Source organism: Copadichromis virginalis, linkage group LG18, assembly GCF_057382275.1.
Source record: "Copadichromis virginalis isolate Kocher_CV1m ecotype Utaka linkage group LG18, C_Virginalis_male_GT1.1, whole genome shotgun sequence".
Taxonomy (NCBI): Eukaryota; Metazoa; Chordata; class Actinopteri; order Cichliformes; family Cichlidae; genus Copadichromis; species Copadichromis virginalis.
This window is the reverse complement of record NC_140635.1, coordinates 9,673,109-9,699,755: the sequence shown is the minus strand read 5'-3', so window position 1 is coordinate 9,699,755 and position 26,647 is coordinate 9,673,109. Positions and strand designations below refer to the sequence as shown.

Below are 26,647 nucleotides of genomic sequence, written 5' to 3'. Positions count from 1 at the left end.
TCAGAGTGCAACAGAATCCGTTTAATCACTTCCATCATACAACAAATATATTTACAATCAAAAAACAAAACATAAATCATTAAAGAATTATTACCACATTCAGATTCAGAACCACAGACGAGTTACGGACTAGCACTGTGTGAGAATGTATTCATAGTGTGTGTTTGTGTTACTGACCTATTCTGACCTTTCCACGTAACATCTCCCGCTGGCCTTAATGTGGAAACTTCACCAGTAGCAGCCTCCGTCTTCAGTGACCAAAAAAGCGACGTGTGTACTGTTAAGTGATCCTGAACTGTCCCAAAACACAAAAAGAGCAAAGCGACGTGGTTTTTTTAATGTTGAAATAAGGTGACTTATGTGAAACTTGATGCATTCGGACGCAGATCTTGAAGTGGTAAGGGTTTCTACCCTCAGCTGTGAAACTCTCATGTCCTGTATTTTTGCAGAATAAGCCCAGATTTCAGCACTTAAAAAAAAAACAAAAAACAAACATCCTGTCCCTGTGGTTCAACAACTAAACACACGTCTAAAAGAAACTCCACATATACTCTAAGGGTTTTGCAGATGCAACAAGGCAGATATCAGTATTCTAAAAGTCAGTACCCATTTGTGGTTTATTTGTTTTGGTATTCTGTACTTCAGAGAGCCACGCTGTACAAAATGCACCATGAGCAAACCGCACGCACGTATCTTTTGGAAACGGGAATAAGTGGGGAGGAAGGATTCTGTCGCTGCTGTTAATGTTATTTTGACTGCAGAGAAGTTGGTGCAAACCTGTTGGCTGGATTTTGGCTCCAAGAAAAAAAGAAGCTTTCAAATGCGGTTACATTCTTGTCGGACCACAACTTTCACGCGTGTCACTTCTTTCCCGGCTGAAAAAAACAAACCGCGGTGTGGAGGAAATCTGTCTCCAGGTCTGGCTTTGAAGACGGAGGCTGGTTTGCCTTTGACAAACTGCTTTCTGAGCTGGTGCAACTCTAAAAGAGCATCCTGCTTTTGTTGTGTGATGGTATGCATTAATGTGGCTGTGTATGTATGTTTGTGTGTGTGCGTGCGTGCGTACGTGCGAGTGTTGAATCCTTCTATCACACCTCCTTTTAAGGCTTTCAAGCTGCTTTGGATCAAAGTCAGTCCCAGGGGATAATTCAGCATAAACACAGAGTTCAGAAACATCATAGCCTACCTTCACACGCTGCTGAATTCAATTTTTCAGACACTTTTCAACACCTACTTGATCTTTTAGATTCACAAAAGGAGGCTGATGTCCCTCCAGCCGCCTATCTTCTTACTGGCATCAATTTGTTAGCTTCATCTGACTTTTGTTTTTCAGTTTAAAAGGAAATGTTAAATGCTGAAATACTCAACCTAATGACAAATTAGGATTAGAAAGGGCAAGTACCCCCTGCCACCCAAAAAACTAAAGGCGGCCCGATAATCACATCTAAGACTTAACTTTAAGCCCTCGTCTTAGAAGTCGCAAGTGCAGCAGATGCGCTGCAGACGAAAAACAGCGCAGGGGTAAAGAGCAAAAAAAACTGTGTTAAAAAAAAAAGTTAAAATGAGCCCCACACTGGCCACGAGATTAGAACAGATAAACAGTACATTAGGCTATACGCGTCATCATAATTACCGATAGATATATATAGCAGTCGCAGCCGCCACCATCCAGTTTTGGAAACACGTTGGACTAAAAGGGAAAGGGACAGGAGGAGGAGAACTGTTTCTTTCTGTAGTAGGGATTTAAATAAATATCGTGTTTTGTTTCGTTTTTCTTCATTAAAGCCAACTTTCCTCCGGCCAGGCGGTTTGGAAAGAGAGATACGGCAGATGATGGAGAGGTGTTGGTGGTGGTGGGGCTTTATGTGAAGTTCTGCAGGGGCTGGCTGACCCTCATGCAGGCCCAGTAGAAGGCCCGAGCCAGGGTGACGAGAACCAGGAGCAGCAGCACGGCCCACGAGGCGTAGATTCCCTTGTAGGTCTGAGCCTTCACCCACGTTCCAGCCTGCAGAGAAACAACAAGCAGAGGGAGCATTCAGGCATCCATCTGCTCCCCACAAAGCCCTTTCAAGAGGGACATGTAAGCAGTGGCAGAGCCAGGCATTTTTTATAAGGCTGGAGAAGCTTGTTTATTTATTTAGTTTTTTAGGTGGAAAATGCAGGTATGACGGCCATGCAGAAAAACAAAAGGATGAGAAGAAGCCAATTTTATATAAATCCTAAAATAAAAACAAAAACATGTGGAACAGTCACTCCTATTATTATTGGTGATTAAACACAAAAGATATTTATAATGCACTGTTAAAATGTGTCCATGTGGGAACAAGTGTGGCTCCACAACAAAAAAGTCCTGCTAAAAAAACTGAAGTTACTGACTGTAACTCCAGTTCTGGGATTACGTGCGACCCAGACGGAATTTTGGATGGCCAGAAAACGCCGATCAACCTAAATGTAAGGGAACGAAGGAGCCTAGTCTGCAGGTACGTTTGAATAGGTTTCCTGCATTTATCCTCAGATCAGTTTTGTTGCTGTAATCTGCACAAGTTTGAAGTAATCTCCGCCACGACTTTGCAGAGATTATCATGTCCAATAATCCTTACATAAATCTGCCAATAGGTTGATGAAAAACAACAACAAACCTGGAAACTGCTCTGTGTTTATACACCACTACTGTGTTTAATCATCAGCAATTATTATTATTATTGGCTCTTGGGTTGTTGTTTTTTTACTTACTAATATTGTAGTATTTTTATCTTCCAATATAAAGCACTTTGGTAGGACTGTTATTTTGAATCGATGGTATAAAAACGAAACTACACCGAAATGCAATAAATTGGACTGGATTACTGAGACTTTACAAGATTACTCCTTTAAATCAATAACATTTATTTTAACCTTAAGAAATGTCTTTAAAAGTGGATTTTCTTGAACTCTGAGTATAAATCAAACAAAAAGCAAAACAAAAATACCTACGTTTTAAAAGTCTCTCGAGTTATGCCTGAATTATGATACTACATTAAACGGTGTAACAGGTCTTTTTCATACTATATTCATTAGCACAAGGAAGCTGCTTTCAAATAAAATATAATGGGCCTGTAACTGATAATTATGATAATGGAATAGATAGTAGTCTGTCAGTGTAGACGTGTGCCACTTTTCTTGTTTCCATAGCTCTGAAAATGTGTGCACACATCACAGTCTGTTCTCAAGCTTCCTCGCTACCCTGCGTTTCCATAAAAGCAGCTGCTCAAGATTTACTGTCTGTAAGACCAAGATAGACAGCTTTAGTTTTACTCGTGATGGCAGAGTGATGCAGACACACCAGTGGACAAGGACAAATGTAAACAAGCAGGTCGCCCACTGCAGCGAGTACTCAGCAAAGTAGTATAGACTGGGCTTTAGCTTAGGTTAGACTGTGTAGTCTGTCTTGCAAGGGAAACCGCCATTCAACAAGGGAAGATGAAGAGAAGAGGGTGACTTTACAGATGTGTAAAGAAAAGAACTGCGCTGGATTTATAAACTAAGAAAAATATCATACATTTAAATGAAATTTCAAGGCAGCCCAAACTAAAACGATCAGATTTTCAGCTTTTAAACTGACTTGACAGCAACACAATTTCTCCTCTCAAGGACAGAAAAACAAAGACCAGTTAACATTTAGCCCCATATCCACACTTAGTGATTAATTCACCAGCACCACACTAATGCAGTGACAGGTTTTTTTCCCACAATTTTTCAAGCAGAAGCTAATATTCAATACGTAGGAGTGACTGAGAGATAAGAGAGAAAACAGCTTTGCCATCAAGTATTAAGTGTGCAGCTGCTCAGAAGAAAATTATTTAATGAAGACGGCAAAAGTGACTTTGAGAAAACCCACAGGGATTTTCTGGGAGTACGGAAATATAAATTCCCTTTTCAAAGTCAAAACACTCAAGCAAAATTCACATGGGTATTAAAAGAAGCAGGAAAAGAAAAAGGATTTAGAGGCATTTCTGTTGTCAAGAATATCTAAACTTAATATTACCATCTATAATACACTATTATGCTTCCAAATGTTCAGGGCCAGAAGCAGAAATCCAAAAAAGCTCGATAAAAATAGAAATCATGAGGTAATCTTAACTGTTCAAGCAGGCCAAAAGACATCAATATGCTTTCAAGCTTCATCTTTCTTCTTCTATAAACGATGTGTGAACGTTTAATCATTCATGTCGTTCTCAAGGGGGTTTTTACAGTTTAACAGGCAACTCTCAAGACAAAATCCAGGATGTCAAAGCCGTCACAGAGTTGAATCTTAACTTCTTTTTTCCCTTTAACTATTCTGTTTAAAACTCATAATTAAAATTCAGCCTGGAAAGTCAGCTTGATCGGTTACTTGTCTCTGGTTCTTGCTGTTAAAAGGTTATTGACGCAAAACACCCCTAAAGATTAAACTGTCAAAACTTGCTGCTCATGCACCACTCATATAATTAAAAACACCTTTTCATAAAACACAACCTCATTCCACGTCGTGACATTTATTGCCACAACACCAGCATTACGCAATGCTTTCAATGCAGCACATTTAATGTTTGGATTACGGTTCTTAAAGCTGCCAGGCATGCAACCCTCTTATGCTCAGCCTCTTTTGATGCTCATCTTGCGCCCTCTGCTGTTCAGAAAGCAGAATGTCCTGACCATTTAGCCCTTCTGTGCATCACTGTTAGACTTTTACATCCCTCATTTACTCTAGACTCTCTAAAACAGCTGTTATCTCCTTTATTATTCTGATAATATTCCACTGCAGCATCTATTTACAATCACTTAAATGCAGGCAACAACAGAAATTCTAAAAAGCACCGTGAGCTCTGATGGATTTTTGCACACGTCAAACTGAGAGAACAAGAAGCGACGAGGCAAAGCAGGAGATCAGAACTCAGCACAAATGTTCTGTTTTGTTATTCTGTGGGTGTTGAAGGCAGCGTCGCAGCCTGACACAGCTTACAGTTAAAGCAGGTTGTGTTTGTGCTTTTTCTCAATGACAAATAGAGGCCTGTCACACCGTGTCTGCAGAGCAGCCGCGAGTCGCCAACCTTCCATGTTAAACAAGCAACAACAAAAGAAAAGATAGCAATCATGTTGCTTCTCCCTGCTACCTTTGTTTTATCTATAATTGTGGACTTTTCGCTTCATAAAACAAAACAGGAAGGACATGAGAACCATTTTCTAAAAAGATAAATGCCCGGCAGACAGCTATTCATAATCTCTTTTTTAATACTGAACAACAGCTCCTTGACTCATGTGGGTGTCAGACTGGCGTTGGGCGGCGTGTGCTCACCATCAATCCAGCGGTTGAAATGCTGAATAGCAAGCAGAGTAGAAAACACCACAAGCTCCGCCTCCGTGGATACCTCTGACCAATTGAAGACCTGTAGAGGAGAGATAGAAATTAATATTGCTTATTTAAATGCAGCAAAAAACCCTGCAGGTTTATGTATTTTTCTGTTCAGACTCATAGTGTGAGAAGTTCAGCCATTAACTATATCAAGTGCTTCCTGTCTTTTCCTTACTCATAACTGCTGTCCTCTTTATTTTAATATCTCCAGTTTTTCCCCAAGGAACTCCAGTAATTTGCATGACCCTTAAACTTATTAGGAATAATATCTGCATCAGTACCGTTTTGTGTTTATCTAAAACTACCCAAGTTGCCACAATGTCCAGCCTCTCAGTAAAACTCTACATACACAACCCACAGAGTGCATACAATTTTACTTAGAATACAATTGCACTTAAGCCCTCCTTACTGTGAAGGAACAGGGGAAAAAAGACTTTTAAACATACCAAATAAATGGTAGTTAGAGCCACATGTGCCACATGAAACAGGGAGTTTCAGACCTCGATGAAGTAACAAAGATATTCACCGATTCCAGCTTTTTATAAACAAAATGTTAGAAACACAAACAACGCCTCTTTCCTGCCATATTGAATTAGGAAGGTAGGACAGTGAAATTAATTTTCCATCTCTGAGCTGGCCAAATAACACCAGGCTGTCTGTGCAGCTGGCTGCGTGACCAGTGTGCAGAGATACTACAGTAATATTCAATATTACTTAACTCACACATCACTGACCTCCCTTTGAGTTTATTTACTTAAGAAAATGCACTTTTGTGAAAACATGCAGATGTTCAAACCTCATGTTGGCAGGTTTGTACAACTAGTGTGTTCACCCTCACAAATAGACTGCATGCAGTACACTACAAGTACCCAGATTATGCAAAATGTAGAACACTTGTCACCCTCCATGGCTGCCATCGTGCCCAAGCGGCAGACTGGGAGGGGCCACTGAATAATTTTCAGCCAGTAGGTTGGCATTAAAATTACATGTGTTTGCTGTTTATGTGTGTTAAAATTTTTCTCAGTATTAAAGGATTTAGTATTGGGCGTGTGGACAGTGCCTCAACAAGTTATGAATGCATGCAAACTGTGGCTGCTAGAGCAACAACCTTGGATCATTTGCCATGTTTGGTTTGAGACAACGCTGCTACCTTTGTCACATTCAGGTTTTCCAGTCAGGTTCAACAGCGTGACAGCAAGCAGCGTGAACAATATCACCCCGAAACTGGAGCAGCTAAATATAATTCAGCCATCATTAACTGTGTGTGTTGGTTTTTTTCCACCAGAATATTTCCTTTTGTGTCACATTATAAAAACAATTACAATAACTACTTTTGGTAGCTTCATTTTAGTTTGCATTTCTACATTCTTCATTTTTAACCTGCAGAAACGCACCTGTCCAGACTGAATGGAGGTTCTGTAGATGCTTTTGTGTTGACAAACTACAGTCTTGTGACTAAATCTGTTCACAAAAACTGCACCTGCACACCTGTGCACTGCAAGACAGCTGACATACTGGCACGTCTCTTCAGTACCAGAACAAAAGGCAGCTATTTGCTTTGTATATCCGTTCTGATTATTCAGTTTCTTTTTTTTTAAACGTATAATCAATAACATGTATTTAACCGCATCCTATATTATTTCAAATTTATCATGCAATTGCAATAGATACTAGCATCCTGCATCCATTTCTCACCATGTTAAGAAGCTCATGCAGACAGTGATGCAGTAATCTGTAACCTGAGGTACTAAACATATATGGACATACAATGTGACAGATCAGAAGCCTCATGACATTTAACACTAATTGAGGTCTGTGAGGAAACGGGAAGTAAGAGATATAATTAAAGTGTCCCTGAAGTCACTGCTTATTACCTTTTTGTTACTGTGTCTGAGTAAAACCTTACAGCTTAATGCCAAACGGTGTAAAAGCAAAAACTGCGTACGGTGAGAGGAGAGTGGTGTAATGGATGATTTGCTTATAGCTACTTACACTTTCCTGCAGTGTGGGCACCTGGCCAGCGTCCGATCTGTGAACTCTGTCCACTGAAATTACAAAGAGAAAGATGTGAGCTTCGGCTTCAGCTAAAAACGTTTGCCAACTTAGCAGTTATGGTGGCAACACACTTACACTCACATTAATTCTCTTTTTGACCTCTAACAGACAAACTAGTGATTCTGCTTCTGTTAGGTTTATAATGAAACAGGCACAAAAGTTTGCCTTTGACTTCACTCAGAAAAATAAAAATAAACGTAGCACCAGGTAAAAATTAAATAAGTATAGCTGTGCAGCAGATTGATAAGCAAATGTGAGCAGGTGTTGGAGAGAAGTCCTACACAGTTTGTTTATAAAGTGCTAACAGCAGATAGATTTGTTTTTTCCCCCCCCCCCCATCCATTTGGGCTGGTCAGAAGATTTTTATCATCAGGACAGGATACTGAAGGGAGTGAGAAAGTGTAAAGGGCCTGCAACTGAAACACTGCAGTAAAATAACACTCTTCCAAATAATCAAAATTCAAATACAATGATGTCTTCCAATGACTATCAGCATAAATTATCCAGATGAAAACACGATGTTTCTGCATTCTTTTTGTGGCCGACATTTTTTGTCTTTTCTTTAGCGCGTCTCTCCAAACTCAGTCTGAGGTGAGTTTATCCAGGATGACAGGAAGAACAACTTTGATTAAAATCAGAAATAAAATTTTTCTTTAAAGTTAAAAGAAGGCATTGTGTTTTATCAGGACTTCAATACTGAGCAAAATAAACCTGATTAGGATCGCTGCTATAATTGAGCAGCCCCAGGGTAACTTTCTTTTTGTTTTTTAAATAAATGTTGAGTTTTCCTGGCTCAAAATTGGCTTTTGGCACACACAGGTGAGTCAAAGTCAGTTTTAATTGACTTTACAGAGGTCTGACCATTAGACATTTTACCAAAATTTTAAGCTTGAGTAATGAAACCCTCCTTCTACAGAAAAAAAAAAAAGTTTTTATACAAAGCATAAAAAACATGCAAATGTAATGTAAATGAAGAGGACTTTCTTTCTTCTGACAGGGACATTTGTCGTTAACGTCTCTCAATCACATGGATATCAGCTGCAAGGAGCAAAGAACTCCTCGTCTCTCTTCAAGTCACATCAATCATAAACGCCACATAAGGCTCTGCTGGGGTGTGAAGAGCTCAGATATATGTTAATGTAACGTCATGTTAATTTATCAATAGTGCTTGGACAAAACAAAATGCTCCTGATGTAACAGTGCACCCAGCTCATTTAAAGTAAAAATGAGCTTTACCTGACAATGTAATGTGGGAATTTGACACTTGAATTCAACAAACGTGTGATGTTTCAAAAGGAAAGTTAACATGTTAAATAATGAAAAAATAATCAGGATTATAATTTTTGCTACAATCGTGCTCCTCTACATGCAGATTAATTGTCTTTAAAGTCCTGCAATTTCCTTCTTGCAGAGAAATATGTAACTTTCAGTCACATAAAGTAATAAATGAGAACATAAAAATTAGGCTTGGTTCATAAATCATTGCTTTAATTCCAATAACATGTTAAATCAGGGCTAGACAACTTTCTTTTTCTTCCCCCCCACAGGGAGGTACAATGATAAAGTGCGAGAAGGACCACTATTTATGTTAAACTTGATGAATTTTGGTAGGCAGAAAAAAAGGCCCTTTTTTCTAAAACCAAGAATTTCCTATTACAAAGACATGAAACATCATCTCCTCCTTTAGGCTGCTCCCCCTAGCGTATGATCTGCCACTTAAGATACTGCACAATCCCAATATTCTACAGAACATATTAAACGTTTAAGCTGAGAAATTATATTATTTCACAAAAGTTTTTGCTCTTTCTAAACTCAATGGTAGCAACTTGTCTCAGAAAAGTTGGGTTGGGGCAACAAAAGCCTGGAAAAGTAAGTGGTACTACAAGGAAACAGCTGGAGAAACATTTTGTTACTAATCAGGTTAATTGGCAACAAGTCAGTAACATGATTAGGTATAAAAGGAGCATTGGAGGGGCAGTTTCTCAAAAGCCAAGGTGGTTAGAGGTTCAGTAATCTATGGGAAAAAAATACCTCTAAAACTTGTGGAAAAATTTCAGAATAATAATCTTCAATGTCAAATTGTGAAGACTTTGAATATCTCATCACCTGAAGTGCATAAAGCCATCAGAGTTTCATCAGAAATCTCTGTGTGCAAGAGTCAAGGCTGAAAATCAATATTGAACGTCTATGATCTTCTGGCCCTCGGGCATGATTCTGTCACGAAAATCCCTGCATGGGCTCGGGAACACCTCAAGGAATCATCGTCTGTGAAGACAGTTCACTGTGCCATCCACTAATGCAGGTTAAAGCTCCATCATGCAAAGAAGCTGTATGAGAACATGATCCAGAAACACCACCAGCTTCTCTGGACCAACGCTCATTTAAAATGAACTGAGGCAAAGTGGAAAACTGTCGTGTGGTCACACGAATCAAAGTTTTTAAGTGTTTATGAAAAACATGGATGTGAGATCCTGGACTAAAGAGCAGAGGAACCATGTGCCTTTTTATCAGCACTGTTTCCTAAAGCCAGCATTTCTGATGACATGGGGATGCATCAGTTCTTACACATCTGGAAAGACATGTATATGTATTTACAGGCGTTAGAAAACGAGGGAATCCTACTCAGCAGAAAATATGGATGGACCTGTCACAACAGTTTGACACGTGTTGCTGTCATCAAATTCAAAATGACCTTATTATGTTCTTGAAATGGTACATTTCCTCAGTTTAAACATGTTCTATTGTGAATAGAACATGTTTAAAGATTCATGTGAAATTTGTTTGCTCCCAAGTAATTCACTTCAACACCCATTAACCAAATACTTCCTGTTAATTTTTTTCCCTTTAGTAGTTTCCCTTTAATGTCTAGGGCCAGACTCATATGGTTCACAGGCTAAATGTGGCTATTGAGCCCTTTGTTGCCCATGTGTGCAATAGATTATTTTGATATAAGGTAATATTTTGCTTTTTATGTCAGATACAAGTTATGAACTAGTCTTGAAGGCCTTTTTTTTTCTTTTTTCTAAATACACCTACTGATATTCAATCCAAATATCCAAATTCTTGGCAGCAGGTGCTGCTTGCTACACAAAAGCAAAATAAGAAAAATTGTTCTCTCTCACGACACAGACAGTTACTTTCTTCCCAACGTTGGGCCGTGATACATTTGTAAACCCTGCAGGGCAGAATTCACTGTGTGCATGCTGTACATTATTCTTGTCTTGAAAGAAACACTGAGAACATTATCACCAGGATCTGCAACAAAAGATTAACTGGAACGCCACCCAGGGCACAGATCTGAACTTTTTGTTCAGCCGCCCTGTCTTTAAGCATGTAGGAAAGGTCCAGCTGAATGCTAAACGCCCAGCACCATCCATCTCACCTTGGAGGTGGGTATAGTCAGAGAAATCGAGAACGGCGGTGTATTCTATTCTTCTCCCAGTATACCCACCTCCTCTCATCCACCATATATCCTACCTGTCCCACTGATTGTTAAAAGAGCAGCAAGAAGAATTTCCCTTCCTCTCTTTAGCAGAAAATGACCATAATATATCAGCAGAGAGCTGATAGGGTTATTGATCTGTACCAATAATTCAACATATACTTGGCGTAGTGCTTTTTGGATGTTCAATAATTCACTCACTACAGTACATTTCACAACAAAAACCTTGCAGGGCTACTCAAACTGTTACAGGTTTGTAGCTTTGGCTGCAGACGATAAAAGCGTCACCCGAAAGACAGTGTTTTATTCAGCTGTTCTGCATAGTAACACATCCCTTCTGCAAAAATGTGTTTTAATGGCTCTGGACCTTCCTTAGTGACAGGACTTTCATTGGTCATCTACAGTATTTTTAAGAAAAATACAGTAAATAGAGGTTATGACTTTAGCACAGTTAATAACACCATGCAGAAATATTACATTGATACTATGAATGAATGAATATTCTGAGTTACAGGCCCAATTTACTCTACCAACTAAAATGTGTATCTCATAATATTGATGCTCAGAGTTGGTAATAAAAAAAATATCTTTTTGTCAGACTTGGAGTGGGAGTAAAATTGATTTGATTGCAGTTTTTAGTAGAGATTAAATATATTTTTCAGCCTTAAATTTAAATTTCAGCACTCCCCTCTGAACCTTGAGCTCCTGTAACTGTAAAAATACTCCCAGTATTAAGTAAAATTTTGCATGATTTTGTTAGATATGCTAAAGTTATTGTACAAAAAAAACAAAAAACAAACTCAAACAGCTGAATCTGAGGGGAAACTTTTTTTAAGATTCAGCTGATTTAATATGGAATATTAACCACACAAATTGTACTGATGTTTCAACTCCTACACGCTGCTTCAGAGGTTAATATTTATAATCAATAGATTTTTAATATTTTTAAAGGGGATCTGGTGTGCTTATTTCTAGTTCCATAGTTATATATTAGTGAACTCTCCAGATTAAATATGCATGACTAATAGTACAAAATAATCTTTTGTTTCTCTAACAATGTCTGAAACAAGCTGTTCCTCTCCCTTTTCCTTGCAAACAGAAGGTTGAAGGTGGAGCGAAGAGCTCAGGATAGCAGAGCCAACAGCAGAAAAAAACGGTCTGAAACTGAATATTCAGATGAGTCTGAAGACTGATCTGTTGACTTGTACAAACCCTGACATCATTATTTAAAACTATGATCAGCCGCCACTGTAATATAAGCCTGGAATTAAGAAAAGCAAAACATGTTTCTTTTAACTACAGCAAATATTAATGACACCCTAATAATTTGATTTTAGGAATTACACATCTTAAAACCCACAGCACTGTATGCACACAGCAGATGAACAGAAAACCCAACAAAAATCTATTGATTAGTTTTTGGGACTTGAACCATTACCTCACCAAACTGCCAGGTTATGGTCTCTCTGAACTGCTTCGTAAGATGTATTGTTGTTCCAAATGGCTACACAGGAAGATGAAGTCAAAGGCTGGCCATCACAGCGAAGGGAAAGGCGTGATATCTTTTTAAAAACAGTGATAAGGGTGTCAGCTTCAGGGAGACACTGACAGGGCTGTATTGAGTTGTACGTATTAAATGTGCCACAAATAAAAATAATGAAAAAAGGAAAAGTAGAAAGAGGAATACACTGCTGTTTAGAGATAAGAGGAAAGCATGTGTGTGGTGGGGGTATGACAGTATCTGACCAAGTGACACAGAGTTCAGACAGACCATAAATCCTGCTTAAGTGTGTCACGCGAGGACACCTTGGAGAGCATGGCCAGTTCGATTCACTGACTCTATAATTTTCACAGCTGAGCTCAGACTGATCTCGCATGTACTGGTTTTATATTTCTTTGCACAAAGGATTAGATTTCCCTTTCAATCCTAATCCAAACTACTTATTGAAATAGTAGTATAACATTTTAAGAAATTAGTGAGGTTTAGTTAAAGAAGAAAAGATCAAGCCCTTCTCAAAAAGGAGTCATCTTGGCACCAACTTCACCAACTTGTATTACCAACTGTTAGTTTGTGGTAATACAACTATATATTACTGGACATCTTACTGGACACTAAGGAGTGCCAATACATCTTTCTCTGGCACGTATACTAGAGACTCGAACAAAATTCAGGATAATTCGTGTCGTCTTTCATATAGAAAACCTAAATAAAAACCTGTAACTACAGAAATCTACCACTGCACAGCTGAAGGTGAACCTCTACTGAGCTTAGGCGCCAGTAAAAGAAGGCTGTGTTCCTTTAATGTTTCTAATATAAGTGTGCCTTCATACATAGATGTGCTTTCATATACATCTATGTATGAAGGCACACTGTGGTTTTACAGGTGGTTAAACCTCTTCTAAGGTTGGACCTGTGACATAGATTAACCTTGTCTATTTAGTCAAGCTCTCCATTGAATTAAAATAAAGGTCTAAGCTTAATTCAGGTCTTGAAGATACTGGGAGATGGGCATCGTTACCTTGAACCTTAAGTCAACTTAAATAAGCCTAATCCACAGCTGATTCGGCATTATACCTGACAGACACGTTTGAACCCACCATCATTTAAATCAGTAATTCTCAAACATTTTCTGGCATACACCATTTAAGGAGGTTTATTCCCACATCCCAGAGATTTTTAAATTAAAAAAAAGAAAAATTATTCAAGTTGACTTTTAAACCCTACCCATATATTAATTCGATTCTGCTTTACTTCCCTCACAGTTTGAGAACCACTGCTTTAATCTAAATGAGCAAATTCCCCAAAACCTTGAAGGCAGAGCTTTTTATGATTTGAAATCCTGTGGTTATTTCCCCTAAAGCTTCTCATTTATTCTAATTAAATAGATGTTTTTTTAAAAAAGCAAAGAGCTGGTACCAGGAAGGTGTTGCTGCAGTGTCCACAGGAGACGCGGGCTCCAGCTGGCTGGGGATCAGGACTGGCCGGACCAGGGTGAACCGGGCCCAGATTTATTATCCTCTTACTGGAAGGAGACAGACAGACACACAACGTCAGCATTCGCACCAGAAGCGACTCGAGATATTATTCAGTGCAAGTGCTAGCTAATAATGCAAGCTGATGCTGGGAGCAGTCGTCTCAAGGGCTGACTGCAGCCTCATGAAATTCATCAGCATTCACTCCTCTCATTACTACACACACTGCTTTCCTACAATCAGCTTTCTCACATGGCTACAGTAGCTCAGAATCACTGATCAGGCCGCGGGGCTGAGATGTGTCTGGTTTAGTCAGCATGTCTGGTTTGAATGCAAAATAGTAATACTGGAGGTAAACTCTTAAAAGTAATTTACTGCAGGAAAAGTGGCCAAAGAGGAATGTGCATACACAACATATTTTATTACTACTTGAGGTTAATGGATGTCTTTTGCTAAACTGTAATACAATAAACTATGACATATGAACAGTTCATTCAGTACAATTCAGTTTTGTTTATTTATTATTCACAACCTTAATAATATAATATTAGAAACTCCAACAATCGAACAACTCCTACAAGGGAGCACTTGGCAACAGCGGGAAGGAAAAACTCTCTTTTAATAGGATGAAACTTCCAAGACTCAAGGAGGGGCAGCAATCCACTGCATCCGGTTGGGTAGTGAGAGAAAAAGTGCCAAGAAAGGCAGGACAAATGGCAAACTACAGCAGAGAGGGCCAGAGTTTAATAATTGTTCATGATTACATATAGCAGTGATATAAGCACACTACTGTGAAAAGAGATGAATGAAGAAGATCCGCTCAATCTATCATAGGAAGACCCCCAGCAGCCTAACTAAGGGAGGATTCAGGGTCCAGTCCTAACTATAAGCTTTATCAGAAAGGAAAGTTTTAAGCCTAATCTTAACAGTAGAGAAAGTCTCTGTCTCCCAAACAGAAAACTGGGAGTTGTTTCCATAGTAGAGGGGAATGATAACCGAAGGCTCTGCCTCACATTCTACTTTTGAAAACTATAAGAGCCACAAGTAAGCCTGCAGTCTGAGAGCGAAGTGCTCCATTAGAATAATATTCAACAATGAGGTCTTTAGGATAAGATGGGGACTGAATATTTAAGACTGTGTATGTGAGGAGAAGAATTTTAGATTCTGGATTTAACAGGGAGCCAAACAGAATATGGTGGAAATAACAATCGCAAAATATTAATGTCAAATTGTGTTGTTTCTCCTGCTAATACATTTACATTTTGTATGCCATTGTTAAATATGCAACATATTCTCATTCTGATGAGGTCAGGTAGGATATTTACTCGTTGTTTAAAATGTATACAACAATCTCAAATGAAATTAATGGCTATAGAATTACTGATGTCAGAAATATTTGTCTTCAGCTGCCACGCCAGATAATGCAAGCCTTTTTATCCCTGAGCCTCACTTCATGATCTGCATTTACAACGACACATTAACTCGGAGTTTCACATCTTTATGACAACACATTTTGTAACAGTCAGTTGATGCTTGTTTACATAGCAGCATAAATCTAAAAATTAAAAAAGAAAAAAAAAACATCTAAAAATGTTGCTCTTGCACATTTTATGCCTTGGGCATAAACAGAAATCTTTTCTGTTACAAATTACACATGGCAGCTGCAACATAATGTTGAGACGACATGCAAAAGCTGTGCATCTCCAGTGACTGACATCAGCCATCTGCTTCTTACTATAACAGTCCCATACTATGAAAAAAGTCCCCTCTTTATGTGTTTAGGTAATTTCCTGTCAAGAGAGAACCAACTGGATCTGAACTTTCAGCAACCTTTAAAAAGAAAAAAATATAAAAGACATATCCCAAAAGTTACATTTTCATAAAACTAACTTTTCCAGTTAACTTTGCCCTTCTTTGTTCTGAAGAGGCTGCTGTGCTCATTATGCCCTCTGAGATTATAATATGAAGGAATTTGCTAAGTGTTCATTTGGTTGGTAGCTGCTCCGCAGGAATTCGGTGCATAATTAAAAGCAGATAGATGCTGAATGAATATTGTGATTTTTTTTCTTTACTGCGAGGTTCAGAATAACAATTAAATCTCAACATAACCCCCACATCTCCAAATACACATTTAAGAAAAAAAAATACACATAATGCATCCACTGTATCATCCACACAGACACACCTCTCATAATTCTAATGACATGCAGAAGTGAAACTCACGATGCAGTTGTTCTAATTAGGCTGTTATTTCCTCATCCGGCTGGCTGAGCACTGCATGTAAACTGTGCTGGGAGCATAGCCTTAATTGAGGGACTGCTGCTCCCATTGCACCTTGTTTCCTCTGCTTCACTTCTCTCTCGCAGAGAGATGCAGTGTTATTGCAGTCTCACAGTGGCGTGCACACACACACACACATTCACAGACATACACAAATAACTTCTCACCAATATGGTCGGGGACAGGCAATCCTCTGGGAAGTGACTTTGCAGATGAGCAGACAGTTGCAGGGGCATCGCACGTACTTCTTTCCTGCTGGGGCATTCTTAATGGGCTGCAGAGGGAGACAGAAACACACAGGAGGGAGAGATAAGACCGCAGAACAACACATTCGAATAGGAATAGATAACAAGCCAATTATTCATGATGGACGAGAATTAACCAATACTACACGAGGGAGAGGAGTATGCCAGAAGATATTGGCGTGAGTGTACAGAAGCTGCAGGTTAAGGAAGATAGTTGTGATTTATTATGGGAAACTGTTTAAAAGACTAATAAAGAGTGCAGTCAACAGACAACTAACCAAATGAACATCTATGGGAGATTTTGGACTGATGTTTAAAGCCTTGTCCACATATAAAAACAATTCAGGGTCTATCGCTTTGTACCTGGTTGTAAGTGGACATAGATGGCGGTGACTGTCATAGTAAAACCACTATACAGGTGGTGTAATAATCACATTTGAATTTCAATTACAATTTCAGCTTCTGCTGACAACTAAAACAAGATAAAGTTTTGCAATAATGGAGTTTGCTTTTGCTTGTGCCCCTCCATAAATGTTTAAATTCACTCTCTGCCAGACTGTGGCAGGTCTAGTTACGCTCAAGCTTATTTATTTAAAGCTATTCAGTAAGAAAAAAATAATTATTATTATTTTTTAATTTTTAAGGTTTAAAAAGTCTATATTTTTACCCCCCAAGCATGTAATCGTGTCAAATAACCACAATCTTTTTTGGGTGTTGTTGTTGTTCATCCATCTCTACAGTCTTGTACAACCTATAGAATATTTCTCAATGAATCAAGAAGTGCTGAAGTCCGTGCTGAAATCAGTTAACAGTGTTAAGGATGCACTGATATATTGGCTGACCATTAGCATCATCAGGCTTTGAGCTTGGATGACAACCACTGGCCAACAATGAAAGTGGGCAGTGTTTATTTGTTGTGTAAGGGCCAAAAGCACAAGCTATATAAACGATATTACTCAATTTCGATTCAGTTTTATTAATATCGCGCCAAATCACAACTTCTTTTAGCAACCTGAAGCGTTGCCCCCTGGTGGTCTGGTAAAAGAAGGCAGGCATAACATATTTCCCATTTACATTCACTTCATGTTCCTAGACGCCACATCATTTCCATACTTTAAACAGTCTATGGATATTCTGATAATAACAAAAGCAAAATCAACAGCTTTTCCAGTCAAGTTATTACTTGTAAGCAGGGAGGTGGGTTGCAACTAATTTTTTTGTTTCGTTTTTACCAGCCCAATGGTATGATGTAATGCACTTCTATTGCCAGATGGTGGTGCTAAAGTACCTAGAAGAACAAAAATGAACTGATATAATGCCTTTCTACTCCATTTAGCACTTAAAGCTAACTAGTCACCCAATCACACACGCACATATTCATAGAATGCTTTCTATCAATCTCACACACAAACATACCCACACACACTCCAATGGCTGTACTGTATGGCGTTATTTTTGTGCCACTATTCTGAGCGCACGTAAAAAAGGTTTGCATGCCCAAGGACACTTCAACATGCAGAGTGAAGGACTCAGAGATCGATCGACCTGTTCCAGTTGGTAGATGACCAACACTACCCCGTAAGCCAAAGCTGTGAGGAAAGGATGCTAATAATAATAAAGCGCATGTGGCGCAGTGAGATTAGGGACCGATTATTTTTTGAAGTCGTCAAATATCGGAGCGCAGCACACCATGACCCCATGTGCTGCTGCGTACACAGCAAATTAAAAAATAAAAATAAAACAGAATGCATGAAATGATTTTTGGTGGCTGTGGCGGGGCGTGGTCGGCGGTGCCGCTGCAGGGGAGGTGGACGCACCTGCAGGGCATCTGCCAGGTTAAAAGTGTGCTGGGTCCACTGTCGTTGTTGTTGTGTAGTTAGGCTGGCAGCTATAAAGCTGCAGCTGTGTTGTAACAGCAACTGAGTGATAAGTGTGAATAAAGATGCTGAAAAGCATGTTTGTGGAAATGTCATCGTCGGATCTGCCATGGTCCTCTCACAGTGGCCTTCATGTCTGCTCAAACAGCAATGTTTCATCAATTTCATAGCACACACTTGGAAAAAATAAAAATAAAACAGGGTCACTGCTTAACAGATGGGCAGCAGCCTGCTCAGCCTCCTAGTACTGAAGCCCAAGATGGTAAGTTTCAAAATAAGAGCAAGAGGGCTGTCAACTCGTCACTTGGGAGGAATAAAAATAAATAAATAAACAAATAAAAACAGAAAAATTCTAAAATGAGTTGCCAAATATATTTATTCAGCGATTAATATGCATAGGCAACCTGCCCAAGTGATGTTGGAAACACCACAATATTACACAACATCACCCAGAATGAAATAACATCCCGCGTGTCCATCGTGCTGCGTTCTCGCCACAGCGTCATTAAACCCCGGCTAACCAGATCAGAGTGTGCCTTGTTCGTTTCCAGATCCATTATCAATTCCGCTTACAATGCCCGGAGGAATGAAGTTCTTTTCTCCACTCAAGTGAAAACTAATATTAGGAGTGATCATTACACAGTGGATTAGCCAATTTTGTACAATTTTAAAGTTGCCGTGGTAAAATGATATTTCAGTCTTAATATTTATTTCCTACAAAAAAAAAAAAAAAAAAAAACGTAATTAAATTCTCACTGTTACAATGATCCGTTTCGGTATAAGAGATTAAAAAAGGGTGAAGTTCGTGTTCCAGTTTAACTGTGTAATATTACAGTCGCAGAGGTTTCTATCATTCAGCCCATAAGATAATCTATCAGTTAAGCAAAATAATGAGCAGTTACAGGAAATTAACCTTGACCACAGTCTAAATATTGTCTTCGGTGAGACAACAACTCATCCAACGCTGCATGTGACAACTCCATATATAATCATTTCTTCCGCTCTATGAGCTATATCGCTGCTCCCAAGAGACTGCATCATGATTATAACCATTAACTGCGATAATAAACATTTTTTTAAATGCAAATCTGAGGCTGTAAAATAACAATTAATACTGCTTGCAATTACTGTTCCTGATTGCCATCCCACGCCTGCTGTCAAATTAAAACAGGAATGAGCACATCAAAATCTTACTAATTCATGAGTCTAATTAAGGATAATAAACATCCCGCAAATTACACATATTTACTTAAAACAAATAACCGCTGTCTGACATCATCCTCTGCATATCTTTTGGATTTGAGCCAACCCCTGATGTATGTAATAAAGCACGTTTGCACTCTCAGATCGACATCAGTGTAAATGTTTTGCATGTTTCATGAGGTGGTGGAAAACAGGATATCCTCACACCTCTGACATATTTCTGCATATCTGCATATGTCGCCTCCATCTGTAAATTCCTCATTATGCCCATTGGTACATCTGGACACACTTCATATTTCTTCTTCCATGCGCACACAGATTTGCATGGCTAGTGAAGCACACTTGTGGAGCCCCATCAACCTGTGAATCTGGCAGCGATAACTGTACAAATTACACAGGGTGTTACCATCAGCACGACTGTCAAATTGACCCAATCATTGGGATCTTCTTCCACGGTCAAACCCGCGAGTTAAACTTGGTAATTAAAGTTGCAGCTGAGCATCTGTTTACTGCACACCTGACCAATCTTTAGCTGGTGGTAGCAAATGAAGAACTTCACTATATTATTGCCAAATTATTTGCGATACCTGTGTAATTACAACATTAGAATAATTAGACCGGCTTCTAAACAATGTCAAGCTTCGTTTAGAGCTATTAGTATTGTTTGCTGAGCCTTTCACAATGTTTGATTGTGTACCTCACCTCTATTTTCCCATCAGCATTCACTCCAAACAAGGCTGGAAACTAGAGCTCAACTATTATGGGTCATTTGAGGCCTCTGATGATTGCTGGAAGTAAAAATGATTGAGATTCATCAGCCATACTCTTCGTGTTTATACATTTTAGAGATGTTCCCGGCAACTAATTTACCAATTGTTTATTTTTGTAAAAAGTAATCACCTAGAATCTTACAGCCAAGTGTGTGTATTTAATAGCCATTTGTAGTCAGATTGTTCAATAATCATGCTGTTTAATTGACAGGTGTCGCTATATAACAGCACACAACACACAATATCAGATTAGCTAGCAGAGTTTGGTTAATATTAAAGGCGCCACATGCATGCATTAAATAAGAGAGTGAAAAGGCAATCTGTGTGGGCTTGTGGGGGAGGGTATCATAAGATTTTAAAACCAACAGGTAACTGCTATTGTGCACGATTAAAATAAGAATAATTATTTTAACCAACTAAATATCTGCTGATGACTAGCTAGGGCGGCAACTGTTAAACGACTAGTTGTGCATCTCCATAATACACACGCATACACATGTAGAAGGTTAAGTGATGAGGTTGCTGTTAATCAACACTCCAGCAATGCAATTCCCAAGCCAGTTTCCAACTTGTCATTAAGACACCACTAAAATCTGCTGTGAGCAAAAGAAGGTGACCAGGTGTCTTCCAGCATTTTTAATTGTTGTCCCACCATTCCATATACTGGGACTACGTCCAACATTTTTGAGTTTTTCTTATTTACTAAAGTCAACAATGAAGAGCAGACATTTACTCTAAAGCCTGCCTTTCATCCAAAGCGGTCCTCATGGGTCAAGGGCAGCTTTTGTTACTTATGCTATGCTCAACAGGGAAAATTTTATGTCAAGAGAATATGATGCAATGGACCACAAATAAAGGGAAATGCAAAAGTAAAGAGTGGAAAAATTACTTGAAGAGGATGAAGCTAGTAAAAAGCTTTTCCTATGTTTCTTCTTCTACATTACAAAAACATTGTGGTTTAAAAAAATGATATCCCAGTCTATGCAGTCCTACTGAAGTTCAGTTATGATTAGCAGAGGGAACAGCAGCTGAAATAACAGTTAAAACTTTTAAAAGTTATTGTACATAACTAGAGAGAGAGCTGTGAACGTTTTATTTATCATTAATCCCTCTATAATCTGTCCGTTTTTATTTTTAGCAACAGTATTGGTAATATGTATTATAAACAGTGGTGTTGCAATGCGCTCTGCTAAACAAACTGTAATGAAACCACTTATGATCAACTCCAAACCTCTTTTTTTGCCCCTTACATTCAGTTTAAAAGTTTGTCATACAGGATAACATATACACTGATAGCAATAGACTGATCGGCCGTCTAGGCAATTATTATCCCAATGGGCTCTATGAGACACTGGGCCTGCTGTGGAGGGCCACATGAATAAGTGGAACTCAATTCAATGTCAATTTTATTTATTTATTTATTTTTTAAATGGATGTGGCCCTGCTCTACTGGAACTAAGTGCTAATCAATAAATTATTTCTAATAATTTGCTAAATTTATGAGTATTAGAGACATATATCCTATAAACACCTACTGGATTGCTAATGTGAAACTGTACAAATCTGCAAGCAAGTCTCATCATGATTTGATTTTTCTTATTTCTTTTATTTTTGCCCCTTCATCTCCACAGTCATTTAGCCTTTGACCTAGAAATCAATCTCACTGTGTCATCCCGGATGACTCAATCCCTAACATGCAACTGCAGGACATAGAAGAAAGAAGAGGAGGCTTGACATAGGTAGCTATAACTGAAGATGTAGAGCTATATCGCATGCCAAAGTATATTTAACTTGCAATATATTAAACAGCTGTGACACACAACTTGAATAGCAGGGGTTACTTTCTGGTATTTCTGTTATTCACCAATGTTGTATGTGAAAAATAAAACAAAGATAAGTGAAACATTTACATTCTTGTCATGGTGCAATGACTTATTTGACAGCTGAGATGACACATTTGAAACAAAAAACATAAAAATATGCATAGCGGATTTCAGCTGAGTCATGTGATACTTAGCTGAATTCCCTCTAAAATAACATTTTGAAAGTGAGGATGTCACACGTTGTTTAAATGCTTTTTGCCTGACTTGCCCCTTCCTCCCCTCCTCGTATCGGACATCTTTCTCTGAGAGGCACCAAAGGAACCACTATACCCACTACATTGGTCACCTTGCATGCCACCAGTGGCTTAATAACAGTCACATCCATTTATGCTCATCATTATAGTACAGGTACCTGTTGCATTATTCACCTGAACAACAGGTGTTGCCACTCAGACAACACCTCCACATCAGTGCTGGTACAAGAGCAGAAATTCCAGTGTTTGGGGTTTTTTTGTGAATCTGACATTGCCATTTTATCATTAAAACGGCAATGTCATATGTTGCCGTTCGCCAGACACCGGACAGCAGGTATAATGGGACCCTAACACTTGAAGAGAGGAAGCGAGGAGAGAAATGAGTTCAAATGAGATTGCACTCTCCTGCCCAAAACAATCAAATTAAGTTTAGGACAAACTAGTTTGCACCAGATGAGCCCTGGAAAAGCAACTGTGTTTTCAAACCCTGAGACTACTCAGCTGATTTCCTGCAAATCTAACTTGACGCGTGGCGATTGGGAAACAAACAAACAAAAAAAAAAAAAAGTATGATGTAATTTATAAATGTTTAATGGTGTGTGATTGCTATGCACAGTAGGCTGAAAAGTGTTTCATTACAGTATTTTCACAAGGATTATAGGAACCATTAGTGACCTCACAGCAAACTCTGGGGATTATCCAGAGTAATGAGGATGTTGATTCTGGAAAAAAAAATGCTTTTAAATTTTTTGATGGCTCTGAGCAAAAAAGGGGAAGATTACATCCACCTTATATTAACATAAAGGGTGACAACACCAAATTTGGCAATGTGGTCACAACACATGTTTTGTAATTGTAGCTGGGCAGTATATCGCTTTATTTTAAAGACCGCAACATTATTTACATTTTGTCTTGCCCTATCTATCTATCTATCTATCTATCTATCTATCTATCTATCTATATATATACATACACATATATACATACATACACATATATACACATGTGTGTGTTAGTCTGTACATTAAATGCATGGAACATATTGATAGGTTACCTATATTAAATGTATATAAACATACTTCTGACAGAAACATAAACTATTTATAACACTAACAGTTTACAAACTTATACAGCTGAACAGCATTCTGGGTAATGTTAGCCAGCCAGGTAGCATAACAGTCTATTAACAGCTGGGAGGAGCTCTGTTAATATATTCAAAACTGATGGAGGATGAAGGACTGTGTTTACAGTATTTCAGTTTAAAAAGTTAAAATATGAATTTTGCCTTGATTTCTGAACCTGATTGTTTCTGTGCTGGATTTTCACTCAGGGTACGGCTCAAACAGCCTCCAGACATATCTATAGTCATGTGATTCTAGGATCTCATGTTACTAAAGACTAGCAGGGGTTATTCCTGGAGACATAAATAATAACTCTAAATGGAGATTCCTTCACAGCTCTTCTGTAGAAACATTAATGCTAAAGACCCATGTGCTGATTTTGTTTAGAAACAGCTGAAAAAATAAAGCGGGATTACTGCTCTCATGCCCCTCTGAAACTCTCTTTGGCCTTGCAGTAGTGGTGCATGAGTCTTTTGGGTGTCACGTGGGCTTAAATGCTAACCGTTTACATCTCACAAGATATGGATATAGGAATGTTTGACTAGTGAAGGTCGGAACTGTCACAACTGTGTTATAACAAATGAACTGAAAAGCAGAACAGACACCCTGCTGAAGACTGGCATTATATCCCTGTGTTGTACATTTAACGTTTGTTAACAGAGCTTAAGAGCGGATTATTTACCGTTTTGGTCGTGTGGTTTCATTTTAATTATGTTTTCTTTCTTTTTAAGTGTTTTATACTTTATATACTCCTGGAGGAGAATGGGCCACTGTAAGCCTATATAAAGGCTCAGTTACACCAATATATTAATAATACTACAACTACAACTTCTAATAATACGGAGATGTACTATTGAACCTCTATAATCTTAAAAATACCACAAAACAAAAATTTTGCTCATACCTTCCCTACATCACACATTGGTTTGCGCATTAACATACTGGAGGCTCTGGTGTGAAGGTGCTCAGTACCTAAAGATACTGCACACACAGTAGCTCCTTGTAAGTCACAAGGTATTTACGCTCTACTCATAATACTCAAAACGTTTTTCTAATTTTACAAAATGAACCTCACGTTATACTAAATAAGACGTGTTCTTTTCTATGTTCTTCTGTTGTCCTAAATCTTTTTTATGTGTTAAAACAGTTTATAGTAACAATTCAATTACAAACAGCTAGATGCTGGGCTAGTACAGGAATAGTTGTAATTTGTGCTAAAAAAACAAAAAAAAAACAAAAACATAAAACAAACAAAACAAAATACAATCCCTCATTTTCAGAACCAAAAATGGGGGGGGGGGGAAAAGCCAACTTAATTCATGTTGAAATTGTTTGATTCATACTGGGGTTCACCTTTTTCCATCTGGACAAAGGTCTATGGTCGCAAAATGTAAAACAAATATCTTTGTTTCTGCAGCCATCATTCAGATCAACAAATTGTATCTTCTATTCCTTTGAGCTGACATAATGTAACCTGAAGTAGCCAACGGGCTTTACACCTGGGTCTACAGATTCCTCTGGAAACCAACCTACCGTAGCTTCATTGCAAACCCCACACTTCACCACGTGCTGGTGAATCTTGCCCTCCACAGAGATGAGGCTCTGACACACCCTGCAGCTGATAACAGGGGCACTGCCACTCTCTGGTGAGGTGAGAGGGGAATAGGGCGGAGGGTCCTCCCCTAGGAGCACCGATGGCTGCGTGGGGCTGGGGAATGGAGGGAAACCTGAAGGCAAGGGGAAAAATACAACAGTAGTAAGGACTAGTGAAGGGACACAGTCATAAGAGTTGTGCAGTGAGCTGGAAAAAGCCTCAATTCCCATGACAAATACCCTGTTATGATAAACAAGATAATAAGATTTGGTCTGGAGTTCAGCAGAAAGGAGCTTTAGAAGAAAAACACTCCTGGAATGCTGAGCGGGCTGAGCTTTAACAAATGAGGCTGGGTATTTGTGAAAGACATTTGTGAAAGGTATTTGTGAAAGCCATTTACTCACAGTGTGTGAGTAAATGGCTCAGTTCCATCTAGAAGTCATATGCAGCATGCAGCCCATGTTTCTCAGTTGATCTATTCAGGCACATTTGTCCCTTTCTAGGTGAACGATCATTGGTCGTCGCTCTCCTTTGCAGAATCCCTCGGCAGCCTCCATAATGGCTTTCTCACATGCCAATCAAATCAGGTGTTTCTCGTATGCTAGCTAGCTTAGAGAAACAGTTATCTAGCTTGTGAAGAAAATCGGCTCTCTTAAACTGCCAAATTATATGCACTAATTTGTGTTAAACCCGTAAATGAAATATAATTTGATAATAACGTTACCGAGCTGCATGACTGAGGCTTTGCGGATGGTTTGCCGGTGCTAAGCAGCGCTAGCTGTCAAGCTAGGTTAGCCAGTGAGCACAGCGTTGATTCCCTCCTGTGCTTTCTTCCATTATTTTAAAACTATCGGTTTTATTCAAACAGTAAATGCTTTGTAGCTTTACACCACATACTGACCAAACACAATCACACTAGGGTGACCCCTTCTTGTTGTGATGGCTGAGCTAGAAGAAGAGGCTAATAAAAGCTAAGCTAACTGAGGGTGGAGGAGAGAGCACCATGGATACTCACTCGGTGGTTTGTTGGGCACACCGTACGGTCCCGCACCGGGGGACAACCCGCCGTTACCGCTGCCGAGAGCACCATCGCCCAGATCTGATAATAACGGGGACCTCTCGCCGTCCGCCATACCGAGAGCGAGGCGTGGGGATTAGGGGGGGAGAAAGCGGAGAGAGATTGCAGACCGATACGGTGTTGTATTGTTGTGTCGGAAATGCAGGCGTCACATGATCACACCACCACCACTACGACCGCTGCTGCGGTAACGATGCCCGGGGGTGTGGCACTGCTCACCGGGGGGTGCTACGAGTTGCGAATGTAGGAAAGTTACATTGGAATTATTTGTGAATTATTTACCCCCAGTATTCGATGCACCAGTATAACAAACGCAGGTAGCTAGTTTTTCTCTCCAGTCATCAATGGAAAATTACTAAAATACTCTACTTAGATACTTTTCTTTGATCATGGTAAAAATTAAACAGTCCTTCAGACACTTGACTTGAAATGAGGAGAATGAATGAACAATTAATAGTTAAAGTTTAAGCCTGCATGATGAAAACTGTCTATGTGTCTTTCTATATAAGTTGTTATTAGCAGTAATATTACTTGCAGTAATATTAGAAATAGTAGTGGTGG

The 26,647-nt window shown here is 39.0% G+C and overlaps 1 protein-coding gene across 1 annotated transcript; it reads right to left on the bottom strand.

The window, feature by feature from the left end:
- On the bottom strand, positions 1-26,283 carry pip4p1a (phosphatidylinositol-4,5-bisphosphate 4-phosphatase 1a). The gene is made up of 7 exons (XM_085438947.1): positions 26,024-26,283; positions 24,948-25,141; positions 16,289-16,395; positions 13,786-13,891; positions 7,364-7,416; positions 5,315-5,405; positions 1-2,005 (listed from the first exon to the last, which is right to left on the bottom strand). Exons 1-7 carry the CDS (start codon positions 26,139-26,141, stop codon positions 1,862-1,864), a joined length of 813 nt encoding a protein of 270 aa, XP_085295073.1. The 5' UTR covers positions 26,142-26,283; the 3' UTR covers positions 1-1,861.
- Positions 26,284-26,647: the final 364 nt, after the last annotated feature.

Coding starts and splice junctions, on each gene's coding strand:
- pip4p1a (XM_085438947.1), bottom strand. CDS start 26,141: ATGGCGGACGGCGAGAGGTCCCCGTTATTATCAGATCTGGGCGATGGT. Junction 7,417..13,785: donor ACTGCAGCAACACCTTCCTG/GTACCAGCTCTT, acceptor TTGTAATTTCAG/TGGACAGAGTTCACAGATCG. Junction 5,406..7,363: donor TGCCCACACTGCAGGAAAGT/GTAAGTAGCTAT, acceptor TCTCCTCTACAG/GTCTTCAATTGGTCAGAGGT.